This window comes from Lepidochelys kempii, chromosome 4 (assembly GCF_965140285.1).
Source record: "Lepidochelys kempii isolate rLepKem1 chromosome 4, rLepKem1.hap1, whole genome shotgun sequence".
NCBI lineage: Eukaryota > Metazoa > Chordata > Testudines > Cheloniidae > Lepidochelys > Lepidochelys kempii.
The window spans coordinates 29,980,330-30,001,902 of NC_136383.1; the positions used below are offsets into that span (position 1 = coordinate 29,980,330).

At 42.1% G+C, this 21,573-nt stretch overlaps 1 protein-coding gene across 5 annotated transcripts in view; it reads left to right on the forward strand.

Annotated features, from left to right (window-relative positions):
* Positions 1-21,573, forward strand: part of NPNT (nephronectin) — a 91,566-nt gene that overhangs the window by 24,502 nt on the left and 45,491 nt on the right. For all 5 annotated transcript variants that reach the window (XM_073340840.2, XM_073340841.2, XM_073340842.2 and 2 more), the window contains one exon: positions 21,372-21,464. In XM_073340840.2, the coding sequence (XP_073196941.1) occupies positions 21,372-21,464 (93 nt within the window). The remainder of the gene's footprint in view (positions 1-21,371; positions 21,465-21,573) is intronic.

Consider the following 21,573-nt stretch of genomic DNA (forward strand, 5'->3'; position numbering starts at 1 on the left):
ATCTTGTTCCACAAGCATTTTGTGAAATCACTGAGAACCTACACTACAAAAAGAAGGATTCTGAGTGGACTCCTCCTGAAGGTCGGAACAACAGACTGGACTTCTACATAGCGTGCTTCCGCTGACATGCACGGGCTGAAATTGTGGAAAAGCAGCATCACTTGCCCCATAACCTCAGCCATGCAGAACACAACGCCATCCAGAGCCTCAGGAACAACTCTGACATCATAATCAAAAAGGCTGACAAAGGAGGTGCTGTCGTCATCATGAATAGGTTGGAATATGAACAAGAGGCTGCTAGGCAGTTCTCCAACATCACTTTTTACAAGCCATTATCCTCTGATCCCACTGAAGGTTACCAAAAGAAACTACACCATTTGCTCCAAGGAACTCCCTGAAAAAGCACAGGAACAAATCTGCACAGACACATCCCCGGAGCCCCAAGCAGGGGTATTCTGTCTGCTACGCAAGATCCATAAACCTGGAAATCCTGGATGCCCCATCATCTCAGGCATTGACACCCTGACAGCAGGATTGTCTGGATATGTAGACTCCATCCTCAGGCCCTACGCTACCAGCACTCCTAGCTATATTTGAGAAACCACTGACTTCCTGAGGAAACTACAATCCATTGGTGATTTTCCAGAAAACACTATCCTGGTCACTATTGATTTAGAAGCCCTCTACACCAACATTCCACACAAAAATGGACTACAAGCCTTCAGGAACAGTATCCCCGACAATGTCACAGCAAACCTGGTGGCTGAACTTCGTGACTTTGTCCTCATCCACAACTATTTCACATTTGGGGACAATGTATACCTTCAAGTCAGCAGCACTGCGATCGGTACCCGCATGACCCCACAGTATGTCAACATTTTTATGGCTGACTTAGAATAACGCTTCCTCAGCTCTCGTCCCCTAACGTCCCTACTCTACTTGCGCTACGTTGATGACATCTTCATCATCTGGACCCATGGAAAAGAAGCCCTTGAGGAATTCCACCATGATTTCAACAATTTCCATCCCACCATCAACCTCAGCCTGGTCCAGTCCACACAAGAGATCCACTTCTTGGACACTACGGTGCTAATAAGCGATGGCCACATAAACACCACCCTATACTGGAAACCTACTGACCGCTATACTTACCTACATGCCTCCAGCTTTCATCCAGACCACATCACACGATGCATTGTCTACAGCCAAGCTGTAAGATACAACCGCATTTGCTCCAGCCCCTCAGACAGAGACAAACACCTACAAGATCTCTATCAAGCATTCTTAAAACTACAATACCCACCTGCTGAAGTGAAGAAACAGATTGACAGAGCCAGAAGAATACCTAGAAGTTACCTACTCCAGGACAGGCCCAACAAAGAAAGTAAGAGAATGCCACGAGCCATCACCTTCAGCCCCCAACTTAAACCTCTCCAGCACATCATCAAGCATTTACAACCTGTCCTGAAGGACGATCCCTCACTCTCCACAGATCTTGGGAGACAAGCCAGTCCTCACTTACAGACAGCCCCCCAACCTGAAGCAAATACTCACCAGCAACCACACAACAGAACCACTAACCCAAGAACCTATCCTTGCAACAAAGCCCATCGCCAACTCTGTCCACATATCTATTCAAGGGACACAGTCATGGGACCTAATCACATCAGCCGCACCAGAAGAGGCTCGTTCACCTGCACATCTACCAATGTGATATATGCCATCATGTGCCAACAATGCCCCTCTTTCATGTACATTGGCCAAACTGGACAATCACTACTCAAAAGAATAAATGGACACAAATCAGACATCAAGAATTATAACATTCAAAAACCAGTCGGAGAACACTTCAACCTCCCTGGTCACTCAATTTCAGACCTAAAAGTTGCAATTCTCCAACAAAAAAAGTCAAAAACAGACTCCAACGAGAGACTGCACAATTGGAATTAATTTGCAAACTGGACACCATTAAATTAGGCTTGAAAAAAGACAGGGGACGGATGGGTCATTACGCAAAGTAAAATCTATTTCCCCATGCTAATTCGCCCTCCCCCCCCCGCCCACTGTTACTCTCACCTTCTTGTCAATTGTTTGAAATGGGCCATCCTGATTATCACTACAAAAGGGTTTTTTTTTCTCCTGCTGATAATAGCACACCTTAATTAACTGGTCTTGTTACAGTTGGTATGGCAACACCCATTTTTTCATGTTGTGTGTGTATATCTTCCTACTGTATTTTCCACTGCATGCATCCGATGAAGTGGGTTTTAGCCCACAAAAGCTTATCCCCAAATAAATTTGTTAGTCTCTCTAAGGTGCCACAAATACTCCTCAGTTTTTTTTGCTGATACCAACTAACATGGCTGCCACTCTGAAACCTGAGAACCTGTTGATATTTTTAAACAAACATTTATACATGGATCTTTGGTCAAATTAAAAAGGACTGTTATTGCCATGCCTATTTTCATCCGAGGATCTGGCTTGTCAATCACCGAAGGGCTTATTTTCACTGCAAAATGGATTGATTCGGCTGTCCAAGATTTTTTTCAGCCAAGTGCCAACAGGTTCAATGAATAAAGCTCAAAATAGAGATAGTTAAAGTTTCTTACCAAATGTGTGCAAATAATATATCATTGCTTGTTCTTTCAAATCCACTTTACTACTTGTTGGGATGTCAGTTTCAAAACTGGCAGAGAAGGAGTTTTTGGGGAAGCAATTGATATTGAAATTTTATAGTAGTATTAATAGCTACAAAGTAGAAATCCTATTCAGGAATCAGTCTACATTATAGAATTGTATTTTGTAGATGCTTTTGACTTTATGGAACAAAATTACTCTTTGGACTTAAATTTCTCATGCTGCTTTTCCACCCAAATGTGATTATAAAAAAATGTTATGATTCCATATGGCAGCTTGTGAAGTCTGTGGTCCTTTGGAATTCACTTTCTCCTTCTCTGTAACAGTCTGAATTTGTCAGCCTTCAGGTTGTGCTTCAAAGTCCACCTTTTCTCCTTGCCTTATGCAGAAATATGTGTTGAATAGTGGTGAAAATGCTATAAACTGTATGCACAGCATAGCTGAGTTACAGCTGCTGTGAGACTTCCTCTGAAATCTTTACTTTTATGTGTTCACATTCTTAATCAAAACATACTGAATTTCAGCTACCAAGCACAACTGTATGTGGCTTAAAATACACAACATATGCCCTAATAGAGTTCTTCATGCATAGTGTTTAATGTCAAATATGGATTTCCAGACACTTGTTTCATATGTGAAGTAATGCATCATCACATCGTACTTAGTCTTGGGCATGAATGTATCAGTTTTGGTTTTTTAGCAGGAAAGCGGATTTGATTTAGTAACAGAACCTGCTTTCTATATTTAATGACTTACTTTCATCTTACAAATAAATAGTTTGACAGCGTCTTTTTTCATTTAAGTGTAACGACATAGTATATGCCTTCTGTTTTCTATGCTATGACCACATTCTAGTGCAATGTCATCTGCTTGGTTGATTGACAAGATCTTGATTGATTGATCTTCCATTGTTGTTGTTTGCAGTGTTTGTAGCTGTGTTGGTCCCAGGATATGAGAGACTCAAGGTGGGTGAGATAATGTCTTTTATTGGACCAACTTCTGTGAAAGGTAATCACTCTGATTACTTCTCTGATCTGAAGAAGAGCTCTGTGGAGCTTGAAAACTTGTCTCTTTCACCAACAGAAATTGTTCCAGTAAAAGATATTACCTCAGCCTTGTTGTCTCTCAAGCAGGATCAAAGCAACCACATGAATTGGATGATAAAGTTACAGGACCTCTTCTCTAAGATCTTGTCTACACAGGGATAATTAGGAAAGTTCATCCAAATAAATTTAGGGTGTGAATTTAAAATAGATTAGTTAAACTGCATTAAGCCCCTGTGTTGGCTTTCTCATCCAGAATTAAAGTGGCCTTAATTCCTTTTATCTTAATTCACTTTGGAATGGAGGCTAACTAATCCAGTGGCTCTCAACCTTTCCAGACTACTGTACTCTTTTGGGAGTCTGATTTGTCTTGAGTACCCACAAATTTCACCTCACTTTAAAACTAGTGGCTTACAAAATCAGACATAAAAATAGTAAAATGTCATGGCATACTATTACTGAAAAATTTCTTACCTTCTCATTTTTATCATATAATAATAAAATTAATTAATTAGAATATAAATATTGTATTTACATTTCAGTGTATAGTATATATATCAGTATGAAGAAGTCATCGTCTGTATGAAATTGTAGCTTTTACTGACTTCGCTAGTGCTTTTTATGTAGCCTGTTGTAAAACTAGGTAAACAGCTAGATGAGTTGATGTACCCTGGTTGAGAAACACTGAGCTAATCCACGTTAAAAATTCAATTGAATTAACTTTCCTGAGTGTCCCCATGTAGACGAATAGTAAGAATCAAATATTCCTTCACTAAAATATGCAAACATTTTCTTCTTTGAGTTTTAACAAAGATAAAAGCCTGATTCATCTGTCACTTAGAGTAGTGTAACTCTACTGAATTCATTTGAGTCATCCTAGTGGGCTATATCCTGAGTTGGTGTAAATTGTCAGAGATCCAATAATGGAGCTCTGACAATTTACACCAGCTAAGGATATGGCAATAGTGCTTAATATTTTTAAAAGATCTGTTATCTAGAAATATCCATCTTCAATATATGAATCTTTTTCAAGATCCATTGAAATCTAATATAAAATCTATTTGAAGATTTTCTGTTTATACTATATCAGTATATCCCTGTTTAAGTCTTTCTTTTATTTATTATTAAAATTTACATGAAAATGGGATCTTTGTTGCCTAGTAGTGGTTCACTCATATTGCTCAGCTGAAGGCACTGACCCAGTCCTGCTCCCATTAAAGTCACTTTTTCCATTGATTCTAATGGGAGGAAGATTGGTCCCACAGGCCCCTTTGCATCATCATCATCACCCTTTGTTACTGGGGTGAAGTTTTTGTGATATCACAAACAGATGGTTATGGTGAGCAACTAGAAAGTAGAACTCTAAAGCAACAAAGATCCTGTTTTCATGTAAGTATCCTTTTTAATTAAAAAAAAAAGAAAAGGAGAACCAAAATGAGAAAATAAATTTGATGCCAGCAGAATTGTTACTCAGTAGAGTATTTTTATTTTTCCATGAGGCCTCAACTGCTCTTTAATCAAAATATACTTTCCATCAGTTCCCTAAGTAAGGCACCACTTTAAACAAAAATTGGATAAGCAGATAATTGCTTTGGGAATTTTAGAGAATTCACTTTATTAATGTATCATGCTTTCTTTAAGGTTTGCTGGTTGACGGATGGTATGATATTCTCTCTCTCATTGGTGTTTCAACATCATCACAACAATAAGCATTTTTAAAGAGGAAGAAGGTATTTAATTGAAAGATGTTGACCTAGACTAGGGTGACCAGACATCCTGATATTAGGGGCTTTGTCTTATATAGGCAACTATACCTCCCTCTAACCCCCACCCCTCCAAAAAAAAGTGTCCCGATTTTTCATACTTCCTACTTGGTCACCTTATCCTAGACTACAGAACAATCTAATTTCTATAACTGTATTTTTTTGGATGCTCTTCGGAGGAAGACATCTTGCATTTTAGCAACAGCGACCCCTATGCCTTTCAAATAAAGTGGCAACTAAAAAAAACTTTAAAATTACTACCCACATGCTCTTTGGGACAGATTTGGCAGCAAGTCAGTTACAAATCTGCCAGGGAAAGCCATTAAGTGTAATTTTCTGTATCAGAAACAAATCTTAAATTGGAAGAATGTTGATCAAAGTCTTATTGCTCTCTCTGGAATGGAGAAGAAACTTCACGGGCCAGATGACTTTTTTCTTTTTAAACCAAACCAGTTTCCGGGTGGTAGAGTACAAGCATTGCTTGTGATTTATGGATGCAGGTAGAACAAACTCTTTCCACCCTAAATTGCTTTAGTGGGTGCAATTGTGTAAACTGCAAATTCTGTGATCTTTTAATCAGATGGCATGGGAGCAGGGGCACAGATGCAGCAAACAGAGCTGTAAACGGGGAGATTGAGTGGGTGTTCTGTTGGAGGAGAAGGGAGGAACAAGTTCCTGATCCTTAGGTGCAACAAGTGAGTTTTTTGTGGATGTTGTGGGTTTTTTTTTTCTGGTTTGCATAGGTTTTTTCCCTTGTTCAGTTTGTAGAAGCTGGTAGGGGGCAGTGTGCTGTGAGAGGAGCAGAGTCCTGATTGCGGGCAGGGCTTCCCTGATTAGAGGGCCTATAAAGGCAGCCAAACAGTCTTCCAGCAGCATAGGTGCAGCACACAGAGCTGTGAACAAAAGAGTTTGTAAGCAGAGTTTGGAGTGGGGGTGCAGTGGTCTTGTTTTGTTTCGGCGTGTGTGTGTATGGAGGCCGGTGGCGGTGGTCGGGGACTCTCTCCTCAGGGGGACTGAGTCATCTATCTGCTGCCCCGACCGGGAAAACCGAGAAGTCTGCTGCTTGCCAGGAGCTAGGATTCGCGATGTGACGGAGAGACTGCCGAGACTCATCAGGCCCTCGGATCGCTACCCCTTCCTACTTCTCCACGTGGGCACCAATGATACTGCCAAGAATGACCTTGAGCGGATCACTGCAGACTACGTGGCTCTGGGAAGAAGGATAAAGGAGTTTGAGGCACAAGTGGTGGTCTCGTCCATGCTCCCCGTGGAAGGAAAAGGCCGGGGTAGAGACCGTGGAATCATGGAAGTCAACGAATGGCTACGCAGGTGGTGTCGGAGAGAAGGCTTTGGATTCTTTGACCATGGGATGGTGTTCCAAGAAGGAGGAGTGCTAGGCAGAGATGGGCTCCACCTAACGAAGAGAGGGAAGAGCATCTTCGCAAGCAGTCTGGCTAACCTAGTGAGGAGGGCTTTAAACTAGGTTCACCGGGGGAAGGAGACCAAAGCCCTGAGGTAAGTGGGGAAGTGGGATACCGGGAGGAAGCACGAGCAGGAGTGCGTGAGAGGGGAGGGCTCCTGCCTCATACTGAGAAAGAGGGGCGATCAGCGGGTTATCTCAAATGCCTATACACAAATGCATGAAGCCTGGGAAACAAGCAGGGAGAACTGGAAGTCCTGGAAAAGTCAAGGAATTATGATGTGATTGGAATAACAGAGACTTGGTGGGATAACTCACATGACTGGAGTACTGTCATGGATGGATATAAGCTGTTCAGGAAGGACAGGCAGGGCAGAAAAGGTGGGGGAGTTGCATTGTATGTAAGAGAACAGTATGACTGCTCAGAGCTCAAGTATGAAACTGCAGAAAAACCTGAGAGTCTCTGGATTAAGCTTAGAAGTGTGAGCAACAAGGGTGATGTCATGGTGGGAGTCTACTATAGACCACCGGACCAAGGGGATGAGGTGGACGAGGCTTTCTTCTGGAAACTCGCAGAAGTTACTAGATCGCAGGCCCTGGTTCTCATGGGAGACTTCAGTCACCCTGATATCTGCTGGGAGAGCAATACAGCAGTGCACAGACAATCCAGGAAGTTTTTGGAAAATGTAGGGGACAATTTCCTGGTGCAAGTGCTGGAAGAACCAACTAGGGGCAGAGCTCTTCTTGACCTGCTGCTCACAAACCGGGAAGAATTAGTAGGGGAAGCAAAAGTGGATGGGAACCTGGGAGGCAGTGACCATGAGATGGTCAAGTTCAGGATCCTGACACAAGGAAGAAAGGAAAGCAGCAGAATACGGACCCTGGACTTTAGAAAAGCAGACTTTGACTCCCTCAGGGAGCTGATGGGCAAGATCCCCTGGGAGAATAACATGAGGGGGAAAGGAGTCCAGGAGAGCTGGCTGTATTTTAAAGAATCCTTATTGAGGTTACAGGGACAAACCATCCTGATGTGTAGAAAGAATAGTAAATATGGCAGGTGACCGGCTTGGCTTAACAGTGAAATCCTTGCAGATCTTAAATACAAAAAAGAATCTTACAAGAAGTGGAAGACTGGGCAAATGACCAGGGATGAGTATAAAAATATTGCTTGGGCATGCAGGAGTAAAATCAGGAAGGCCAAATCACACCTGGAGTTGCAGCTAGCAAGAGATGTTAAGAGTAACAAGAAGGGTTTCTTCAGGTATGTTAGCAACAAGAAGAAAGTCAAGGAAAATGTGGGCCCCTTACTGAATGAGGGAGGCAACCTAGTGACAGAGGATGTGGAAAAAGCTAATGTACTCAATGCTTTTTTTGCCTCTGTCTTCACGAACAAGGTCAGCTCCCAGACTACTGTACTGGGCAGCACAGCATGGGGAAGAGGTGACCAGCCCTCTGTGGAGAAAGAAGTGGTTCGGGACTATTGAAAAAAGTTGGACGTGCACAAGTCCATGGGGCCGGATGCGTTGCATCCGAGAGTGCTAAAGGAGTTGGCGGATGTGATTGCAGAGTCACTGGCCATTATCTTTGAAAACTCATGGCGATCGGGGGAGGTCCCGGACGACTGGAAAAAGGCTAATGTAGTGCCCATCTTTAAAAAAGGGAAGAAGGAGGATCCTGGGAACTACAGGCCAGTCAGCCTCACCTCAGTCCCTGGAAAAATCATGGAGCAGGTCCTCAAGGAATCAATTCTGAAGCACTTAGAGGAGGGGAAAGTGATCAGGAACAGTCAGCATGGATTCACCAAGGGCAAGTCATGCCTGACTAATCTAATTGCCTTCTATGATGAGATAACTGGCTCTGTGGATGAAGGGAAAGCAGTGGACGTGTTGTTCCTTGACTTTAGCAAAGCTTTTGACACTGTCTCCCACAGTATTCTTGCCAGCAAGTTAAAGAAGTATGGGCTGGATGAATGGACTGTAAGGTGGATAGAAAGTTGGCTAGATTGTCGAGCTCAACGGTTAGTGATCAATGGCTCCATGTCTAGTTGGCAGCCGGCATCAGGTGGAGTGCCTCAAGGGTTGGTCCTGCGGCCGGTTTTGTTCAATATCTTCATAAATGATCTGGAGGATGGTGTGGATTGCACCCTCAGCAAGTTTGCAGATGACACTAACCTGGGAGGAGAGGTAAATACGCTGGAGGGTAGGGATAGGATACAGAGGGACCTAGACAAATTGGAGGATTGGCCAAAAGAAATCTGATGAGGTTCAACAAAGACAAGTGCAGAGTCCTGCACTTAGGACGGAAGAATCCAATGCACTGCTACAGACTAGGGACCGAATGGCTCGGCAGCAGTTCTGCAGAAAAGGACCTAGGGGTTACAGTGGACGAGAAGCAGGATATGAGTGAACAGTGTGCCCTTGTTGCCAAGAAGGACAATGGCATTTTGGGCTGTATAAGTATGGGCATTGCCAGCAGATCGAGGGACGTGATCGTTTCCCTCTATTTGACACTGGTGAGGCCTCATCTGGAGTACTGTGTCCAGTTTTGGGCCCCACACTACAAGAAGGATGTGGAAAAATTGGAAAGAGTCCAGCGCAGGGCAACAAAAATGATTAGGGGACTGGGACACATGACTTATGAGGAGAGGCTGAGGGAACGGGGGATGTTTAGTCTACGGAAGAGAAGAATGAGGGGGGATTTGATAGCTGCTTTCAACTACCTGAAAGGGGGTTCCAAAGAGGAAGGATCTAGACTGTTCTCAGTGGTAGCAGATGACAGAACAAGGAGTAATGGTCTCAAGTTGCAGTGGGAGAGATTTAGGTTGGATATTAGGAAAACCTTTCGCACTAGGAGGGTGGTGAAACACTGGAATGCGTTACCTAGGGAAGTGGTGGAATCTCCTTCCTTAGAAGTTTTTAAGGTCAAGCTTGACAAAGCCCTGGCTGGGATGATTTAATTGGGCATTGGTCCTGCTTTGAGCAGGGGGTTGGACTAGATGACCTCCTGAGGTCCCTTCCAACCCTGATATTCTATGATTCTAAGTGTCGCTTTTATGGAGAAGATCCGAGGCTTGAAGATGCAGGTGGAAATTATGGTTGCTCAAAGCCCCTTCGAAACTGAGATGATGGAGCAAAGGCAACAGGAGGCTGAAGGAAAAAGTCAAGACCTGCAGATGCAAGCTGGACTGAAGAACTCGGAGGGGAGACTACTGGGTGAGGAAAGTGGTCTGTTGTAGCATGTGACTACAAGAACCAGGCAAAGGAAAAGACTGACTAGTGAAGGAGAAATAGAGCTCAGGAACAGGTTTGCTCAGTTGGAAAATGAAGAAGGGGCATGACAGGCTGTAACTGAAGGAGGAGAGGGCAAGGACGAAGAGAGGAGCGGCTAGTCCTGTAAGAAGAGAAGAGCCGATGGAAATACCCAGAGTTCAGAGCCCCAGCAGGGTACAGGATGACTTGCAGAAGATTGCAAGGGAGAATAAAAGAGGATGCATCCGATGAAGTGAGCTGTAGCTCACGAAAGCTCATGCTCTAATAAATGGGTTAGTCTCTAAGGTGCCACAAGTACTCCTTTTCTTTTTGGGGAAGAAAGCTACTAGAGGTTCCCCTGATATAGTGCTTGGAGTGTGTTACAGACCACCAGGATCCGATTTGGATATGGATAGAGACATCTTTAATGTTTTTAATGAAATAAATACTACTGGGAATTGTATAATTATAGGAGACTTGAACTTCCCAGGTATAGATTGGAAGACAAGTGCTACTAATAACAGTAGGGCCCAGATTTTCCTGTATGCGATAGCTGACAGATTTCTTCACCAAGTAGTTGCTAAACCAACAAGAGGTGATGCCATTTTAGAATTGGTATTAGTGAGTAGTGAGAACCTCATAGAAGCACTGGTTGCAGAGAACAACCTTGGTTCGAGTGATCATGAGTAAGGCTGCGTGTTTGTCATGGAAGTCATGGATTCTATGACTTTCTGGGACCTCTGCAGCGGCTGGTGTGGCTGGCCTAGGGGCCACCTGGGCAGCTCAGGCAGCCTCTGGGCCAGCTGCATCAGCTACTGCTGGGGCAGTCTTGGGCCACGGCACCCTCCTCCCCCAGCAGCAGCTGGAGTTTGGGTGTGGGAGGGGGCTGGGGGTTGGGGCACAGGAGAGAGTGAGGGTTCTGGGCGATGCCTACCTTGCAGTGGGGGCTCCCTGGAAGCGGTGACATCCCTTGGCTCCTAGGCAAAGGGGTGCCCAGGGGGCTCTGCGTGCTGCCTCCACCTGCAGGCACCGCCCCAGACAGCTGCGGAGCCAGCGCTTGGCTCAAAGCCAGAGCGCAGAGGTCACTGGCCACGCCTTCGCCTAGGAACAGAGGGAGGGGGGTGTCGTTGCTTCCAGGGAGGTGCAGAGCCAGGTAGGGAGCCTGCCAGCCCCACCAAACTCCTCTCCTCCCTCCCCCCAGCAGGGGTTCTGGGCCATGCACCACTGCCCCCTCCAGCACCCACAGTGCCCCCAGGCCACCCCCACCCCCCGAAGATTTAGTCAGGGGCATATAGTACAGGTCATAGGCTGTGAATTTTTGTTTACTGCCCTTGACCTGACCATGACTTCTACTAAAATTTCCCCTTGACTAAAACGTAGCATTAATTATGAGTTAATTCAGTTTAAACTAAATGGAGGATAAACGAAAATAGATCTGCAACAAGTGTCTTTGATTTCAAAAGATCTAACTTTAATAAATTAATGGAAGAACTCAAGAATCTGAATTTGGAGGAGGCTTGGAATTACTTTAAGTCGAAGCTGCAGAAGCTATCTGAAGCTTGCATCCCAAGCAAGGAGAAAAAGTTCATAGGGAAGGTTCTTTAGCCATATAAATAAGAAGAACACAAGGAGAGAAGAAGTGGGATCACTAAGCACTGAGGATGGGGATAATCTAGACGTGGCCCAACACCTAAACACGTACTTTGCCTCAGTTTTTAATGAGGCTAATGAAGAGCTTAGGTGTAGTGATTGAAGTCCAAGACCTCCCTGGTAGCGTTCTCTGAAATGCTTCCAGTTCCACACGCAGGGCCAGTTAGACAGGCAGAACTGAAGTGTCTCAATGCGTGGATGAGACGAGGGTGTAGAGAGTAGGGGTTTAGATTTATTAGGACCTGGGGAAATTTTTGGGAAAGTTGGAGCCTATACAGGAAGGATGGGCTAAACCACCTAAATCAAAATGGAACCAGATTGTTGGTACTTAAAATTAAAAAGATCGTAGAGCAGTTTTTAAACTAATGGCTGGGGGAAAGCTGACGGATGCGGAGGAGCACATGGTTTGGACAAAGACATCTCTTAGGGGAGGATCTATTATTGGAAATTTTCTATGTCCTAGTAAGGAGGAGAGGATGGAAGATGATAAAATACGGTTAGGATCTGATGAGAAACAGTCAAATGAAAAAGAGGCCCTTTCAATTACATGATGGAGCTAAAAAGTGACAGATTTTTAAAGTGCTTATATACAAATGCTAGAAGTCTAAATAAGGTGGGTGAATTAGAGTGCCTTGTATTAAAAGAGGATATTGATATAAAAGGCAGTACAGAAACTTGGTGAGACACAATAATACCAGGGTACAAAATATATCGGAAGGACAGAACAGGTCATACTGTTGGGGGAGTGCCACTATATGTGAAAGAGTAAAATCAAATGAAGTAAAAATTTTAAATAAACCAAATTGTACCATAGAATCTCTATGGATAGTAATTCCATGCTCTATTAATAAGAATATAGCTGTAGGGATATATTCCCAACCATCTGACCAGGATGGGGATAGTGACTGTGAAATGCTCAGGGAGACTAGAGAGGCTATAAAAATTTAAAAACTCAATAATAATGGGGGATTTCATATTGACTGGGTACATATCACCTCAGGACGGGATGCAGAGATAAAGTCTGACTTCGGTACTGGGCAAACTGGTTAAAACAAAGGTAAAGAACAAAATTGTCAGACACATAGATGGACATAATTTGTTGGTGGAAAAGTCAACATGTTTTTTGTAAAGGGAAATTGTGCCTCACCAATCTACCAGAATTCTTTGAGGGGGTCAACAAGCATGTGGACAAGAGGGATCCAATGCAATTAGTGTATTTAGATTTTCAGAAAGCATTTGACAAGGTCCCTCACCAAAGGCTCTTAAATAAACTAAGCTGTCATGGGATAAGAAGGGAAAGTCCTCTCATGGATTGGTAACTGGTTAAAAGATAGGAAACAAAGGGTAGGAATAAATGGTCAGTTTTCAGAATGGAGAAAGGTAAATAGCGGTGTCCCCCTGGGGTATGTACTGGGACCAGTCCTATTCAACATATTCATAAACAATCTGGAAAAAGGGGTAAACAGTGAGGTGGCAAAATTTGCAGACGATACAAAACTACTGAAGATAGTTAAGTCCCAAGCAGACTGTGAAGAGCTACAAAAGGATTTCTCAAAACTGGGTGACTGGGCAACAAAATGGTAGATGAAATTCAGTGTTGATAAATGCAAAGTAATGCGTATTAGAAAATATAATCCCAACTATACATAAAAAATGATGGAGTCTAAATTAGCTGTTACCACTCAGAAAGAGATCTTGGAGTCACTGTGGATAGTTCTCTGAAAACATCCGTTCCATGTGCAGTGGCAGTCAAAAAAGTGAACAGAATGTTGGGAATCATCAAGGAAGGGATAGATAATAAGAGAGAAAATATCATATTGCCTCTATATAAATCCATAGTACGCCCACATCTTGAATACTGCGTGCAGATATGGTCGCCCCATCAAGATATTGGAAAAGTTCAGAAAAGTTCAAAAATGATTAGCGGTATGGAACGGCTGTCATGTGAGGAGAGGTTAATAAGACTGGGACTTTTCAGCTTGGGAAAGAGATGACTAAGGGGGGATATGATAGAGGTCTATAAAATCATGACTGGTGTGGAGAAAGTAAATAAGGAAGTGCTATTTACTCCTCATAACACAAGAACTAGGGGTCACCAAATGAAATTAGTGGGCAGCAGGTTTAACGCAAACAAAGGGAAGTATTTTTTCACACAAGGCACAGTCAACATGTGGAACTCCTTGCCAGAGAATGTTGTGAAGGCCAAGACTATAACAGGGTTAAAAAAAGAACTAGATAAGTCCATCAAGGGCTAGCCAGGATGGGCAGAGTTGGTGTCCCTAACCTCTGTTTGCCAAAAGCTGGGATGGGCGACAGGGGATGGATCACTAGATGATTGCCTGTTTTGTTCATTCCTTCTGGGGCACCTGACATTGGCCACTGTTGGAAGACAGGATACTGGGCTAGATGGACCTTTGGTCTAACCCAGTATGGCTGTTCTTATGTAGTGGCAGGGTGGCTAATGGCAGCAAGGATATGGAGGTGGAAATTACCACATCTGAGGTGGAAGTCAAACAAATCAGGTTAATGGGACTAAATCGGAGGCCTGGATAATCTCCATCCAAGAATATTAAAGGAGCTGGCACAAGAAACAGCAGGCCCAATAGCAAGGGTTTTTAATGAATCTGTAAACTCGGGGGTCAAACCCTATAAGTAGAGAATTGCTAACATAGTTCCTATTTTTAAGAAAGGGGAAAAAATTATCCAGGAAACTACAGCACTATTAATTTTACTTCAATTTTATGGAAAGTCTGGAACAAATTTTGAAAGAGAAAGTAGTTAAGGACATAGAGGTGAACGGTAACTTGGATAAAATACAACATGGTTTTACAAAAGGTAGATCATGCCAGACCAACATGATATCCTGCTTTGAGACTATAACTGATTTTTTAGACAAAATTGTGGTAGATCTAATCGATGTCAATCTAATCTGTGTGAATTTCAGTAAGACATTTGGTACAGAAGATGGGGATTAATATGAGAATTGAAAGGTGGATAAGGAACTGATTAAAGGGGCGACTACAACAGGTCATACTGAAAGGTGAACTGTCAGGCTGGTGGGAGGTCACTAGTGGAGTTCCTCAGGCATTGGTCTTGGTACTAATCTTATTTAACATTTTTATTACTGACCTTGGCACAAAAAGTGAGTATGTGTTAATAAAATTTTCAGATGACATGAAGTTGGGAGATATTGTCAATACAGAGGAGGACCAGAATATCATACAAGAAGATCTGGATGACCTTGTAAACTGGAGGACTAGAAATGGGATGATATTTAATTGTGCAAGGTTATGCATTTAGGGACTAGCAATAAGAATTTTTGCTATAAGGTGGGGACTTACCAGTTAGTAGCTACAGAGGAGAAAGACCTGGGTTTATTGGTTGATCACAGAATGACTATGAGCCGTCAATATGTTGCGGCCTTGAAAAAGGCAATCGCATCCTAGGATGCATCAGGCAAGCTGTTTCCAGTAGAGACAGGGAAGTGTTAGTACCATTACACAAGGCACTGATGAGACCTCCTCTGGAATAATGTGTGCAATTCTGGTCTCCCATGTTTAAGAAGGATAAATTCAAACTGGAACAGGTGCAAAGAAGGGCTACTAAGACGATTCGAGGAATGAAAAACCTGCCTTATGAGAGGAGACTCAAAGAGCATGGCTTGTTTAGCCTAACCAAAAGAAGGCTGAGGGGAGATACAATTGCACCCTATAAATACATTAGAGGGATAAATATGAGAGGGAGAGGAGTTATTTAAGTTACTCACCAATGTGGACACAAGAACAAATGGATATAAACTGGCCATCAACAAGTTTAGCCTCGAAATTAGACGAAGGTTTCTAATCATCGGAGGAGTGAAGTTCTGTAACAGCCTTCTAAGGGGAGTAGTGGGGTCAAGAAACTTAACTGACTTCAAGACCAAGCTTGATAGGTTTATGGAGAGGATGCTATGATGGGACTGCCTACGATGGCATGTGGCCCATCAGCAACTGCCAGTAGCAAAAATCCCCAATGGCCAGAGACAGGATACTAGATGTGGAGGGCTGTTACTACAGAGAATTCTTTCCCAGGTGTCTGCCTTGTGGGTCTTGCTCACGTGCTCTGGGTCATCTAACTGATTGCCATATTTGCGGTCAGGAAAGAATTTTCGCCCAGCTCAGATTGGTTGAGACCCTGGGGGCGTTTGCCTTCCTCTGCAGCCTGGGGCACAGGTCACTTGCAGGCCTAAATGGTAAATTCTCTGTAACTTGATGTTTTTAAACCATAATTTGAGGACTTCAGTAACTCAGCCAGAGGTTAGGGGTCTATTTCAGGAGGTGGTAAGACTCTGTGGTCTGCAATGTGCAGGGATTCAGACTAGATGATCATGATGGTCCCTTCTAACCTTAAAGTCTATGAAATGGGGAAGATCTTTGGCTGGTCAGAGATTTGTTTGCATTGGCTCTGAGAGAACTAATAGTCAATATTTATTTCTGTTCAATAGCTTGGCCTAGAGTGGAAGCTAGAAAGCTAGATTTGTGGGGTCTGTGTGACAAATTTCTATCAACTAAGGTCCTTAATATGTTCAACTTTATGATGCAAGTTACTGTCTGGTTAATTAAGATGACAACTTACTCTAGTTCATTACTTGGCAAATTCTAAATGGCATTACTATTCTACAGAATCAGTTGAAACATATGGAATCAATAAATTGTAAAAATATAACATCCCAGCTATACCATCCTCTGGTTTCTTGTCTACTTTGTGTCCATTTTGCTTAGACTATAAACTCGTAAGGGCAGGGACTGTCTGCATTTTGTGTTTTGTACAGTGCTAAACATGTCAATACATGATAAATATTCACCAAAATATCATGGCACTGGAATAAATAATTTCAGTAAGGGAACAGATTTCACTTTTTAAGGAGTTAAAGGCAGTGTATTTAATAATAAAAAAGACATTATAACAAAAAAATGCTTGGCGCAGTGTCCTCTTCAAATTGTTTGAGCTGTAAAATGTTTTCCAGAGTTGTAATGATTCTTAGCAATCTAAAAATAATCATATTAGCATGAAGTGGATCCTGTGGCAATACAAATAAATTCGTAGACCTATTTTTTTCCCTGTTTCTTTCCATAGTATCATTGCTTTGCTGTTGCAGTATTTTAATTACTTGGTTTATAATACATGTACATTTTTATTAGTGTTGTTTCATATTTGTTTTAATTAAAGCATGGCTTGGCTCAGAAAAATGTCGATGTAACAGTGATCCACTGGTGTTCCATATTTACTCTCCATCTGTAGAACCAGAATTTAGCTGGCAAGATTGTTGATGATGCAGGAAGCAAATAGAACACAACTTCATGTTCTGTGATTATTACTGGTTCAGCAGGGTTGACAGTATTAAACACTTGTATCTGTCAGTGATCTAAATGGAAATAACGGAGATGTATGCAGTAACAAAGAGTCATTCTATACACTTGCTTTTTAGCCCACTTCAAATTTTATTTTTTAAATGAAATTTCCCACTCAAGATAGGTTTGAAGAAACGGGTGGCGGTGCTGATGGGCACCCAGACTGACTGTACACTAGTGGCCACTTATTGATTCCTTTGCTCACAACAAGTAGCAACTTACTCCAAAAGTAGTTACCTTGAAATCAACAAAGTAAATACATTCATTTACACAACAACTGACCCAGTATTGGATACTGATAATATGAAATTCTTCCTCTCCCCGCAACTAGTTTGTAAAGTTGAAATCCCACTTCTCCTGTGGCTGGGAATCTCACCATCCACTCCCAGAGGGATGAGTTTGGAAGAAACTACTTCTGGAGATCCATCCAGAATTTTCTTTATTCTCTTATCCCTCTGCTGGAGGAGGTGCCAAGCTTTACATTCCTTTGGCAGATTAATATACTTGGAAAATTTACTGTGACTATGTTTAGTTACAGAGGATAAATAGGAGCAGCTTGCTTGATTCAGCAAGTTCTTCGTGTTTTCTGTCATTTCCATCTACAGTGATCGACATCCCCTTGTGGGCACATGCAGTTTGTCCCTGCATGCCTTCACTAAATTGCACATAGGATAATATATATGATGAGAGAGCTGATTTTAATTATCTCCTTTGCATAAATTATCCTGAAAGCCTCAGTAACCTGGTATATATCAGAGGGCTGGAATTGGGCCTTAAAAGTAGGGTGACCAGATGTTCCGTTTTTAAAGGGACAGTCCTGTTTTTTGGGATTCTTATATAGGCGCCTATTACCCCTGACCTTCTGTCCTGTTTTTTCACAGTTGCTATCTGGTCACCCTGCTTAAAAGGAACCTCATGTACATGCATTCTGCCCAGAGCTCTCCTCATTCAGACTAACTCTCTCTAGAACCAGTATGTATTGAGGAATATGAGAATGACTCAGTGTTTAAGACAATCCATAAAGTTTACATCACCCACTGTGGCAAAATATATTTTTTTAAATAAAGGTATAATTGTTAATTAACTACTCTCCCTTCCTCCCCTCTTAAAATTTGTACACTAATACGATGAAACTGTGATTTAGGGTTATTGCTGCTGGGTTTAAATAGCTGAGGGGTTATTTAATGTTTTATATTCATGCTTAATAATGGCCATAAACCTACTGGGTCTGGGTTCTCTGGTGTCATGCAGCTGCTTTGCACTGGCATCATCATCGCAGGAATATCATCACCTCAGTGTAACAGTGACCCTTTGGCAGTATATAGCATTTATTTTTTACATAGCATACACCTTCCCTGCTGGAGTGTTAAAGGGAAATGGCAGCAGGGCTGACCAATTCTCAGTGGCCTTTTTGGGCCCTGTGGCTATTAAAGGCTGGTTTAAACACTGGGGAAATGCACTTCACAGAAGTACAAAGGTGAGCTTTAAACCACCTTTGCACAGTAACCCCTCACTTGTGTTCTGTGCTTTCTGACTGTAGTCCAACATTCAGAATAATATTTTAAAATTTTGAGAGACTAAAACTTTGCCAAATTACCTTTCTCTTACAACAAAATGTGTATGTGTTTAGAGATGTGTGCATGTAATTACATACAAAAATACAGTAAAAGAACATCAGTAAGGTTGCAAAGTCAGGCTCTCAACAGCTCTTTCTTCAGCTCCCTGGTGTATATGCATTATGATACTAGCTTTAAATATATGATTTCATACTATTTTTCCATTGCACCTCTACTTTGTCACTGCGCAGGATGAGATGGGTTTTACTCAATAAGCATCTGTTCAATATTTCATTTTAATAAAATATTTAATTTCCTTATTTACTGTAAACCATCCAAATCCTTCACCGAATACACAATTATTAACTTCCACACAGGCGTCTCAGTATAGCTTGTCATCACAATATGTGAGTACTTCACAAACACTAATGAATTTATCTTCATAACACCCTTGTGAAGTAAGGTTGGATCATTATTACCATTTTACAGATGGAGAACTGAGACACAGACATTTATGTTAAAAGTAGGCGATACTTTTGGAAACCCAATTTGAGTTGCCTATAGCCTGATTTTTCAGAAAACGTAAAGTTTTATAGCATATTATATGTTGAAAACACAGTGCCTGTTAACTTTAGTGCTCAGCGTTTCTGCAAATCTGACCTCACGGTCTTAAATTGGGCACCTGGAAAATGAGGAACACACAATTAGTGGCCACTTGTGGGATGTTTGGTTTAAATGACTGTTCTAGTATTACACAGGAACTTTGTGGCAGAGGCAGGGATAGAATCCAGTTCTCCAGGGTGGCATTCAGTTGCCTTAACAATGAGATCCTCATTTCTCTTCATGCAATCCCCTGCCTTGTTCACCTTCCAACTTCTGCCACATATGGGAAGGTGCAGTACAGACAATAGCTTCATTCACTACACAATTCTGATTCCTTCCCTGAGCACTAGCCATCCTGTGCACTGAATGAGGCAGAAATCATGAGGAAAAAACAGCATGCAGTTGTGTAATTAAAGATTGTATCACAATACATATACACCAGTGGGCTTTATTAAGATTGCTCATGCTTAATTGTGGCATTTCCTGACTTTTCAGCACTTGCCTTTACAACCTTAATGTTCTTTTAATGAGTTTTGTATGGAATTTCCTAGGCTTTTTTAAAAAGCAAACTGAAAAAACAGAAATGCCATCATGTGGAATTATATTGATATACACATGATTCATCAGCAGAGTTGGAACCTTTTAGATCCATCATGTGGACCTCTGCCACTTGAGCTAACAGAGTGACGGATAATATTAATAGGTTGTCTCCCTGTATGTGGGCCAGCCACTAACGGGATATGAAGCGCATGCTTTGCCAGTGGGTTGCACTGCTGTTTGCTGATGGTAACAGAACGCTAAGACTCTGGGCATCCTGGGTTCTATTCTAAGTTCTGTGGAGAATGTTCTTTTCTGGTTATAAACCCATCTGCTCCTGTGCACCCCAACCCCTACTCCTTCTGTCCCTGGCTCCTCCAGTCTGCCCTCATCTTAATCTGCTCCACCCACTCTAATCCTTTTCTCAGTTTTACCCCCATCCCTCAGTTCCCAGTCTCCTGCTGGTCCTAGTGACTTCTTGTTCCTGTGGCTGTCCCCGTGTCCCACCCCCACTTGTTCCCCATCATTAATTTGAATGTGTTCTGAGCTCAAGTTTAAGAATCAGGCTTATGCGCAGCAGCAATAATGCTGCTTTTAATGAGCTGTGTAAGAAGATACAGTGAATAAAGACCTTTTTTTTTTTTAAATTAGTAACAAGGTCTTTCAAAATACTGTTTAAATATTTAAATTGTGCCACCTTGCTGTGATAGTGGCCATGCAAAAGAGGTATCTGAATGACCTATTACAAGCTTGGGCCTGGTTCTGCTACAGCTGCTTAGCCAAGTAGTGTCATTGAACTAAATGGAACTTCTTGTGTATGTAAAGATTACTCACATGAGTAAAGCATGTAGGATTGCACTGGTGATCCTTCCCTTCACGGATCCACCTTCTGGAAGCCGTGATCCCAGCCTCCGAGACAAATCACCTCTCTCTGTAAATGACCATCCTGTATCCTTCTGGCCAACAAACTCTGGAGGGAGCCTCATTCAATTCTCTTCAGAATAGGGAAGGTCATGGTGACACAGAGCCTTTTTTTGAGTGTTAAAGAATAAAGAAATGCCAGATAAAGAAATGCCATTGTCTAAACAACCCAGGGCAGGGGAAAATCTGTGGATACTTGGAACTGCACTGTTGCTTGTCTGTTACTGAGCTGATAACTCATTGATGTTGACACTCCTACTTCCTGTTCAGTTCGGACATATTCTAGTAATAACAAACTGAATGACGTGCATCACACAGTACATCTGGAAGGCCATGAGTCTGTTTGCTGGTCAGATACTACATAAACTGGAGTATCCAAAAAGTTGAGCATTATGTCCCATAACCCGAGAACATAATGCTCATTATCAATCTGTTTTCTGATGTGTATTTGTTTTTTATCACTGAAAAGACACTTTATGTGTGCACTGTGGTGTTAAAATGTGAAGTGAGGTACAGGGGCTAAGTATTAGTAGTATTTGTGCTGCTTTCATTAATATATTATTGTTGATTAGATGAGAACAATAATAAATGTTCTATTTTCAGCTATATGTCAGCCTAGATGCAAACATGGTGAATGTATTGGACCAAACAAATGCAAATGTCTCCCAGGATATACTGGAAAAACCTGCAACCAAGGTAAGAAAGCAAATCTTTTAATTAAAAAAACAAACAAACCCTGCATATGAGACTACAGAAGAATTTTTATCTTAAAAAATTACATAATATTAAAAAAATTAAATATATG